General features: G+C 41.8%; 1 protein-coding gene across 1 annotated transcript in view; it reads left to right on the forward strand.

Annotated features, from left to right (window-relative positions):
- Positions 1 to 9,866: 9,866 nt before the first annotated feature.
- The window catches only part of TBC1D9 (TBC1 domain family member 9), a 112,246-nt gene continuing 111,307 nt past the window's right edge, over positions 9,867 to 10,805 (forward strand). Inside the window, exon 1 of the mRNA XM_024736079.1 lies at positions 9,867 to 10,796. Within this exon, the coding sequence (XP_024591847.1) occupies positions 10,664 to 10,796 (133 nt within the window). The 5' untranslated portion in view covers positions 9,867 to 10,663. The remainder of the gene's footprint in view (positions 10,797 to 10,805) is intronic.

The raw sequence follows: 10,805 nt of genomic DNA on the forward strand, positions 1-10,805 counted from the left end.
TTTTTTTTTTTCCCTTTTTCTCTTTTTGTGAGTGTGTATGTGTATGCTTCTCTGTGTGATTTTGTCTGTATAGCTTCACTTTTACCATTTGACATTGGGTTCTGTCTGTCCGTTTTGTTTTTTTTCTTTTACTTTTTAAAATTTTTTTCTTAATAATTATGTTTTATTTTAATAACTATATTTTATTTTACTTTATTTTATTTTATCTTTCTTTCTTTCCTTCCTTCCTTCCTTCTTTCTTTCAAACTTTCTTTCATTTTTTCTCCCTTTTATTCTGAGCCGTGTGGAGGACAGGTTCTTGGTGCTTCAGCCAGGCATCAGGGCTGTGCCTCTGAGGTGGGAGAGCGAAGTTCAGGACACTAGTCCACAAGAGACCTCCCAGCTCCACATAATATCAAACAGCGAAAATCTCCCAGAGATCTCCATCTCAACACCAGCACCCAGCTTCACTCAACGACCAGCAAGCTACAGTGCTGGACATCCTATGCCAAACAACTAGCAAGACAGGAACACAGCCCCACCCATTAGCAGAGAGGCTGCCTAAAATCATAATAAGGCCACAGACACCCCAAAACACACCACCAGATGTGGACCTGCCCACCAGAAAGACAAGATCCAGCCTCATCCACCAGAACACAGGCACTAGTCCCCTCCACCAGGAAACCTACACAACCCACTGAACCAACCTTAGCCACTGGGGACAGACACCAAAAACAACGGGAACTATGAACCTGCAGCCTGCAAAAAGGAGACCCCAAACACAGTAACTTAAGCAAATGAGAAGACAGGGAAACACACAACAGACGAAGGAGCAAGGAAAAAACCCACAGACCTAAAAAATGAAGAGGAAATAGGCAGTCTACCTGAAAAAGAATTCAGAATAATGATAGTAAAGATGATCCAAAATCTTGGAAATAGAATGGAGAAAATACAAGAAAGTTTTAACAATGACCTAGAAGAACTAAAGAGCAAACAAACAGCGATGAACAACACAATAAATGAAATTAAACATTCTCTAGAAGGGATCAGTAGAAGAATAACTGAGGCAGAAGAACGGATAAGTGACCTGGAAGATAAAATAGTGGAAATAACTACTGCAGAACAGAATAAAGAAAAAAGAATGGAAAGAATTGAGGACAGGGCTTCCCTTGTGGCGCAGTGGTTGAGAATCTGCCTGCTAATGCAGGGGACACGGTTTCGAGCCCTGGTCTGGGAGGATCCCACATGCCGCGGAGCAACTAGGCCCTTGAGCCACAACTACTGAGCCTGCGCATCTGGAGCCTGTGCTCCACAACAAAAGAGGCTGCGATAGCGAGAGGCCCGTGCACCGTGATGAAGAGCGGCCCCCACTTGCCACAACTAGAGAAAGCCCTCGCAAAGAAACGAAGACCTAACACAGCAAAAATAAATAAATAAATAAAGAAACTCCTACCCCCAACATCTTCTTTAAAAAAAAAAAAAAAGAATTGAGGACAGTCTCAGGCACCAACATTCGAATTATAGGGGTGCCAGAAGAAGGAGAGAAAAAGAAAGGGACTGAGAAAATATTTGAAGAGATTATAGTTGGCAACTTCCCTAATATGGGAATTGAAATAGTTAATCAAGTCCAGGAAGCACAGAGAGTCCCATACAGGATAAATCCAAGGAGAAACACTCCAAGACACATATTAATCAAACTATCAAAAATTAAATACAAAGAAAAAATATTAAAAGCAGCAAGGGAAAAACAACAAATAACACACAAGGGAATCCCCGTAACCTTAACAGCTGATCTTTCAGCAGAAACTCTGCAAGCCAGAAGGGAGTAGCAGGACGTATTTAAAGTGATGAAGGAGAAAAACCTACAGCTTCAGGGGGTCCCAATGTAGCCGTAAAGATAGTCACATAGAGATGATTTGATCAGATCTAATCTCTAATGCAGCACTGTTTCGTCTAACCACCAACCAGCTAACTTTATTTAGAATTCTGTGATTTTCTATTGGCACATCTGAGATAGATTTTAAATTTAGATTTTGTGCTAAAACCCAAGGCCACAGTTTGTAGAGAAAGATGCATTTGTTAGGTATTCTTTTTTTTTTTCAGTATGTGCCTTCCACCTCAGTGTTCTTTAGGTGAGTGAGGGGTGGCTCTGTGTAAGGGAAGAAAGAAGAAATTATGTTTTTAAAACTTCCGTTCAGGGACAGAATGTCTCAGCTTTCAATTTGATTGACTGAGTCATTCCCATTAAAAGCAAAGTGTAATTTTCATTGGAATAGAAATCAGTGTGATTTAACACATTTCTTTTTATGGAAGATTGCATTTCACAGCCTATAAGAGGATTGCAAGTGACAAAAAAAAAAAAAAAAAGCAAAATTCTCACCAGTACAGTTTTATGATGAAAATGCCTATTTAGGTCTGTATTTTACAGAAGAAATAAAAGACATCATAGAAGGACAGTAGATCCTGTAAAAGAAACCTCAGTGATAAATGCTTAAGGAGAGTGCTGAGAACCTTGGGACAAGTAAATAGCGAGTTATTTTTCGCCTTTTCCTCAATTCTGATAAAGGTAGCTCGACAGCCAATTCTCATGCTTATCCTTTGGGAATTAAGTGATCGGTACTCTGTTATTTCTCCTTTAGTGCAGTGAATAAGTTCATTTTCTCATTTCGTGTTTTATACCTTAAGTTTTTCAAAGACTTTTGACTATTCAGATCATATAAATTTTATGAGCCGTAATCTTGTTTGAAAGCTCTGAGAGCCTGGAAATTAAAATATAATTGATCAGTTAGAGGGCTTTGGTAGTAAGTTGTTCTTTTGTGTTAGTACTGGTGCCTAGATATTCTTTCTTATAAATCATTTAGTCATACACATATAAAAATGTTTGAAGATTTGAGATTCAAGATAGACTATAGTATTTCTCCAATGAGAATGTTGTCAGTATAATAGAAAGAGAGCTGAGTTGTATTATTCTGAAAAGGAAACTGCAATTTTCCCCTGAGGTTGTTTTTTAAATTTTTTAAATTTAATTGATTTAAACTGAAAAAATACCCTCACAGTTCACCCATTTCTCCCATTTCTCCCACCTGGTAACCCTCACCTCTTGCTGCCATCAATCTGTTCTCTGTATCTATGAGCTTGGGTTTTGTTAGTTTGTTTTCTAAATTCCACATATAAGAGAGATCATATGGTATTTCTCTGTCTCACTTATTTCACTTAGCCTAATACCCTTGAGATGTAAAATTAGGTTGTTTATTTGAGACTTTTCTTATTTCTTGAGGTGGGCATTTATTACCATTAACTTCCCTCTTGGAACTGCTTTTGCTGTATCCCATACATTTTGATATGTTACATTACCATTTTCTTTTGTCTTAAGGTATTTAAAAAATTTCTCTCTTTGATTTCTTCTTTGACCCGTTGGTTGCTCAGTAGCATATTATTGAATCTCCACATATTTGCAAATTTTCCAGTTTTCTAGTTTCATACCACTGCGGTTGGAAAAGATGCTTGATATGATTTCAATCTCCTTAAATTTAAGTAAGACTTGTTTTGTAGCCGAATATATAATCTATCCTGGAGAATGTTCCTTGTACACTTGAAAAGGATGTATATTCTGCTGCTGTGAGATAGAATGTCCCATAAATATGGTATAACATGTAGTTTGTATCCAAATTTTCCTTATTGATTTTCTGTCTGGATGATCTATCCATTGATGGAAGTGGGGTATTAAGAGTCCTGAACTATTATTGTATTGCTATGTATTTCTTCTTTTAGGTCTGTAAATATTTGCTGTATATATTTTGTTTTGTTTTTCTTTTTCTTTTTTAATTTATTTATTTTCCTTGCACTGGTCTTAGTTGCAGCATGCAGGATCTCCATTGCAGCGGGCAGGATCTTTAGTTGCAGCATGTGGACTCAGTTGCAGCATGCAGGTGTCTTAGTTGTGGCATACAAACTCTTAGTTGCAGCATGCACGTGGAATCTAGTTCCCTGACCAGGGATCCAATGCGGGCCCCCTGCATTGGGAGCTTGGAATCTTACCCACTGGCCCACTGGGGAAGTCCCTGCTCCATATATTTTGGTACCCCTAAATTTAGTGCCTAACTATTTACAAATGTTTTATCTTCTTGTTGGATTGACCCCTTAATCAATATGTAGCACATTTCTTTTTCTCTTATTATAGTCTTTGTTTTAAAGTCTGTTTTGTCTGGTATTAGTATAGCTACTCCAGCTTTCTTTTGATTTCCATTTAAATGGAATATCTTTTTCCATACCTTCTCTTTCAATCCTTTATCTAAATTGTGTCTCTTTTAGGCAGCATCTATGTGGGTTTTGGTTTTTTTGGGTTTTTTTATCCATTCAGCCACTCCATGTCTTACATTAGAGCATTTAGTCCATTTACATTTAAAGTAATTATTGATAGGTCATGTGCTTATTGCTATTTTGGGAATTGCTTTCTAGCTGCTTTTGTTTCGTTCCTCACTGTTCCTTTCTTCTCTTTCTCTCTTCCTTTGTAATTTGATGACTTTCTTTAGTGGTATGCGTATATTCCTTTCTCTTTCTCTTTTGTGTATTTACTACAGGTTTTGCTTTGTGGTTACCATGAGGCTTACATATAACAACTTATATCTATAAAAGTCTATTTTAAGTTGATAACAACTTAATTTTGATCCCATTCTAAAGCTCAACATTTTTACTCCCCGACATTTTAGGAAGTCTTGAAATAGAAAATCTGAATAAAATTTTCTTTCATAAAAACATATGGATGCAAATAAAATTTTATTTCAAAAAGGTCAATAAAAATATTAATTCTTACCCTAGAAGGAAAAAAGTTTGTATTCTTCTGTTTTAAAAATAGAAAAAACCTATTTATTAGGTTTATAGACATGTGTACAGTTAAAAAAACAAAACAAAACACTACTGTTACCTTGATATCAATGTCCCAATCTCCTTTTTACCTATATTTACATGTTTGGTACTAGTACCTGTGGTGATTTAAGAAATACTATTCATAGTGGGTTTTGTGTGTGTGTGTGTGTGTGTTTCATGAGAGATAAAATGGACAAATGAGTCACTGGCAAAAGAACAGCATGACTATGTGGGGGAAAAAATAACTTCATCCCTAAAAGGAATGAGGAGGCTACTTGAGGCTACTTTACAATCATCAGGGTCCACAACTATATACCACATTAAAGAGTGTTTGCCTTCATTGATATGGCTGCTTGGCTTATGTAAAAGAGGGGAGACTTCAGACATTTCCCAGCTAGTAGAGTATTTGAAGGCCAAGTCAACTCTCAGACGGGCTCATTTTATAATACAAATGATCTTTAAGTGAGAATTTTTGAAGTATCAGTTGCACAAAATATGCGTACATACATAGCTGCCATGTTTTGGTCATCTGACCAAATGGCAGCCAGTCATAAGCTGGGCAACAGCCTGGTCATTGGATGAAAAGGTACGGTGAGCCCATCAATTTCTCTCTCATGAGTTATGGCTATGAAATACCTAGATAAACTATTTAGTTAATGGTGGGAGCTATAGCTTGAAAGCAATAACAGAAAGATAAATCCAGAGAGGATCTCATGAGTCATGAGTTACGAGGGAACAGAAACTATGGGTACGGAGAAGAGGTTGGTTGGTGGAGAAAAGATGCTAGAACAAATATAGAGAGAGAAGCAGAGATTCAGAGAGAGTGAGAGAGACAGAGGCAGAGACACAAACTGGTCCCAGAATTTCCTGAAGGGCTCTGGTCCTAATTTAGTCTATTTAAGCCTTACAATAACCTCTCTCTTTTTTTTTTTAAGGTAAATTAAATGACCTCTGACCTTAATTATCAAAAGTGTCAAACCACTAGGTTTCTTAGCATTAAACAAAACAAAATATGTTATATCTATGTAATATAAAATTACAACCAAGAAGATATAGTCATTAAAAAACAAATTGTAAAAAAAAAAAAAAAGAAAGAAAAGGAAAAAGGAAGAGAAAGAGATTGTCAAAAGTAGGTTTTCCATTAGATCCCTTGTGCAGGCTTGCCTACAGCCCAGTCACCTTATTCTGGTAACAGTTCTCTGATATTCTTTTAGGGACTATTCCACACCTTCTGACCCCTCCCCTCTGTCACCACCTTCCCAGGGTAAGCATGTGACTCAGTTCTAGCCAATCAGTGGATCCCAACACCCAGACCACAGTGATAGATAATGGCCATGAAAACATTATGTAAATAGAAATTATTTTAATTCTTGAGAAAAAAATGTGACAAATAATGTGTGCAGAAAGAAGGAAAAATTGCAGTTAAGTTTGGGGTCATAATAGTTTCCTAAACAATAAGACCAACTTCCAAGTCAAGTCCCTTCCCTTTTCTGAGCTTCAGTTTCCTTGTATACAAAATGAGGAGCTCAGCCTAATTGTACTCAGTGTCTCTTAAAAGTCCTCTCCTTTCTAAATCTCTAAACTTTTCTGAAGTTTAGAAACTCAGGAGTCTTGTAAGTGATTCCTTTTTAGGCATTTACAGAGACCCCAGTGCTAGGCCTGGGGATATAAGAATGATCTCACAGTCTTGGCCTCAGGGAACTTGCAGTGGATGAGCGTGAAGTAGGCAAAGTGTCTACTCACCCTTCCGTGTGGTCTAAGTTCTTTACCTGTCACTCTTTCCCAGTCATTACAAGGTGCCATTTTCAGTGACTGTTAATCAGAAAACAAACCTCTGCTAATAGCTTGCTTCATTTTTCTCCCCCGGAGAAGTTGTTATCTTCGTTTCTTCTTTGATTCCAGGAACAGAGATGCATTTGACAGAGGTCATCTGGCCACAGTTTCTCTAACATGAAGAGAAATAATGTTTTACTCAGTTTTGATTTCCGGGGCATCTCAGAATTCAAAGGTGGAGTGATCCACTGAATGGAGACAAGGTAGAACTATTACATATCAAAGCTAGTCTGCAGAATCTTTTCCCTCAAATCCTGCTCTAGTTAAGGATGGTCCTGGCTGCAGATCTGTTCAGCCACTTACAGCTGATAGAACAAGACTGTGGCTTCTGTACCATCAATTAACTCCATTACTTGCAGACTAGATGGTTGTGGTGACTGGTTGATCTAGTTTTTCCAGTTGGAGTCGCAACTCAGATCCATTGTGAAGGTCTCTATACCAGATATCAGAGCTACTGCAAAGGCTTGCATCTTTGAAACAATGTTAATGTTAGTCTTCCCTATCTCAACTGGTTACCCTTCTCCTTCTACCTCACTGGATACTAGAAATCCCAAATACCCTCCTAGAAATATTGCCCTTCCAGGTTGGACAGGGAAGGTCTGGGCATTAAAAAAAAAGTCCTCGTTGACATGTTACCTTCAGCATCTAGAAGGCAAGGGAAGGAGTTGGCTTCTTCAGCATTTTATTAATCTGCTGGGTGAATTCTCTCTGCTGAAACGAGAACTGAATTTTCTACTGGCCTGACCACTCCTGATGCTGCTGGGCAAGGGGAGGGTTAGTAGGACTAGTGTGCTGCAGCCTTCACGCCCTTACTTCTGGGAGAACTGGGCCATGATGCTGTGGGCACTGCAGTTGGGAGGTGGGTGCGGGCAGAAATAAAATCCCTAAGACTCCATGGTATTTCCAAGGGTAGGCAAGTCCCTAGAAGACAAAGTAGAGGACTTACTGGGAAAGGGGTGAGGATACGGAGGAAAATACACCACTGTGAAGGTGATAGAGCAGGAAAGATGGAAACATGTAGGAACGGGGATGAGAGTTGCCAAAGACAAATTTACTACCCTCGCAATTTTGCTTCAATCACATCTGCCCACTCAGTAGTAAACCCACTGATTGCTCCAAAGTGGCCCATCAGAACCCTATTGGAGTAGAGTTTTTCCATGGGGGTGGAGGGCAGTAGGAGATCTCAGCTGACATAAAGACTGTGAAGTCACTTACTGCTATCTTATCTAGGCATCTGTCGAATGCCTCTTTAAGTGGTTTGAGACAATCCTTGGGCTTAAAAACAATGGGAATGAATTGAAAGCTAAAAACACTCACCTATTTTACTGAGGAACTGGTTGGATTAATTAGGTTCTTTATCTGTTATTTCTAGTTCGGGCATATTTGATTGTCTTTTCTTTTTTTTCAAACAAAGCCACATTTTAATAAGTGAGCTGTTAACAGTATGGGACCGGCAAACTGCCGTAAACTGCTTGTAATTTCTTTGGTTCTTTGCAGTGTTCTTTTACCATAGGTTATCACAATTCATGATCATAATGGAAGCCCTGATTTCCTGGACAGAATGTGCTCTAAATCATCCAAAAAAAACCCCAAACACCCCCCTCCAAGAAAATAGCTAAGGACTTAAATTGTTTTCTTCTTTCCTCTTGGTGTCCAATCTTGTTCTCAAAGCAAATTTTTGTAAGTTTTTTTTTATTATCAATTTTACATTTTAATCTTCATGAAGGCAGAGATTTTGGTATGTTGTGTTCACTTGTTATGCTCAGGGCCTAGAGTTGAGTAGACATTCAATAATTACACTTTGAATGAATGAGTGAATGAACGCATGAATTATATAAGTAAGTACCATTTTAGCACCAACAGATAAAAAGTGCTAAGTTAAGATCACACTTTAGGGCTAAGGTAGAGATGTCTAGCCACAGCTTCGAGCAGTATGATAAAGACACTCCAAAAGACAGTATGAAGGTACTTAGTGGAGTTTTAAAAAATGCTAATCATATAAAATAAAAGGATGTCTATGGAAGCACTTCAAAATATTAATATTATATAAATATAAAATTAATAATTTTACATATGTATGATTTGCAATCTTATTGTTTATTTTTTAAAATTTGCAATAGATTTTCATGACTGAAGGCACTGTACCTTGACCAAAGGTGCCAAATGACATTTTTGAGTCTGTGTTAAAAATATGACATCTCCACAAATGCCTAGAGATGTAAAATGTTTCCTAAAGAGGCAGAAGATCAGTCAGTGTGATAATGTGAAGGGAGACTTCCATTTCTCCAGAGCCCACCGGGTAGGACACCAACAGGTACAGAGGCAGCCTCTTTAAAATGGCTGGGATGTGCTCCCTCGCCCATTTGAAGGAATTCAGCAATCCAAGTGCGAGACACATAAGTAAAAAATTTGAAGTCCCCACAAGAAAGTCTAATTTGAATGCTTTGCTCATTGGGAAAGGGAGAAGTCCCTAGGATTGTAGAGCTTCCACGACAAAGCAGAGCTTAGTAAATTCCCATCATCTGGGAAGAGGAGACTCTTTTTGCTCAGCTATCTGAAGATCTCCTGGGTGTAAAAAAGAAGTGAGGAAAAGGTCATCAGATACGTAGGTGGATGGGCTGTGATCACCACAAAGAGACTCGAAATACCGGGGGAAAGCAAAACTGTCTAGGGATAAGGATGGCCTGGGTTGTGTGTCTCTAATTTCAATAATTCTTAAAAAAAATTTAAATCCATCTATTAAGTGTGGATAAGTCCTTGAATTCTGCCATGTCCTGTCCTCGAAGAGCCAAACGCCTCATATAGGGACAGCTATGGTATGAATTAGTTGCTCTAAGCTTTTGGGCTGCTTCCAACTTCGCTATTGCTCATGCCCTACAGGTCAAGGAAAGAAGTGATGTAATGCACTTAGCTGGGCCATTTTAATTACCATGGAATGCAGAGGGGGCGGGGTTACAGGCGGTGACACGTTTGGCGCATGACTTGCCCTAGGGATGCAGGAAACAAAAACATCGACAACCATTGGCTGCGTCCACTTCCGACCCGGGTCTCCAGCTCCAAGTCTGGAACCTTGAAACACATTTCTTGGGAAGAGGGGTGGCGCTAGCCTACCGAGCGTCAACCATAAACACACATAGAGAGCGCGCGCGCGCGCGCGCACACACACACGCACACGCACACACACACACACACACCCACCGAGGTCCTCCCTGCTGGGATGGGCGTAGGGCCGAGTGCTTGCCACCCGGTCCCCAGAAGGTTCCCCCAAAGCCAGCCGCTGCGGCCCGGCTCGGCGCGCAGGGCCCGGGTAGGATTCGCGTCCGCGGAAGCTGGTGTCACTCGGGCTCTCTCCTAGTGAGCCGCGCTGTCGTCATTCATTCGCAGTGTCCGGATCGTCCTTCCAGCTGGGAGCTGGGCTTCACCGAGGGTGCGAGCGGCCCCAACGCGAAGTGTTAACGCGCTAGGGCTCTGAGCTTCTAGAGACGGAGGCGGCCCGGACCCTGGGTGGGCGCTGTGGGAGCAGCCGCGTCCCAGCCCAGCTCTGCCCGACCCGCGGGGCCGAATCAGCTGGCGGCGCCCGCAGCCCTGCTCGGCGCTGAGCCGGATCCCGGGACTGAGCCACACCACTTCCTCCTTCTCCCGCTCCCCTTCCTTTTCCTCCTCCCGCCGCCCTGGGCCCCGGCCGGGCTGCGGAGCGAAGAGCCTGGGCGTCTGCGGCCGCGGGCTCGCGGAAGGCGGCGGCGCCGGGGAGAGGATGCTGCTCGCGGTGCCCGCGTCCTCGCCATCCTCCCCGGCCGCCCGCGGGGGCTTTGTTGTGACCCGGGCGCCGCGGGCCGCCCCCTGGTGAAGTCGCTCTCCGCCGCCGCACCTAGCTGGCGGGCTGGCGAGCGGACGGGCGGGCGCGCGTGTGCCCGGGAGTGCGCGCCGGTGCGCGCGGGACCCGACCTGCCGCCCCATTGTGCGTGCGCCCTCGGCGCCCGGGAACATGTGGGTGAACCCCGAAGAGGTGCTGCTGGCCAACGCGCTGTGGATCACGGAGAGGGCCAACCCCTACTTCATCCTGCAGCGGAGGAAGGGGCATGCGGGCGATGGAGGCGGCGGCGGCGGCGGAGGGGCGGGGAAGGATC

The sequence above is a fragment of the Neophocaena asiaeorientalis genome, unplaced genomic scaffold (assembly GCF_003031525.2).
Source record: "Neophocaena asiaeorientalis asiaeorientalis breed wild unplaced genomic scaffold, Neophocaena_asiaeorientalis_V1.1 scaffold7, whole genome shotgun sequence".
Classification (NCBI taxonomy): Eukaryota; Metazoa; Chordata; class Mammalia; order Artiodactyla; family Phocoenidae; genus Neophocaena; species Neophocaena asiaeorientalis.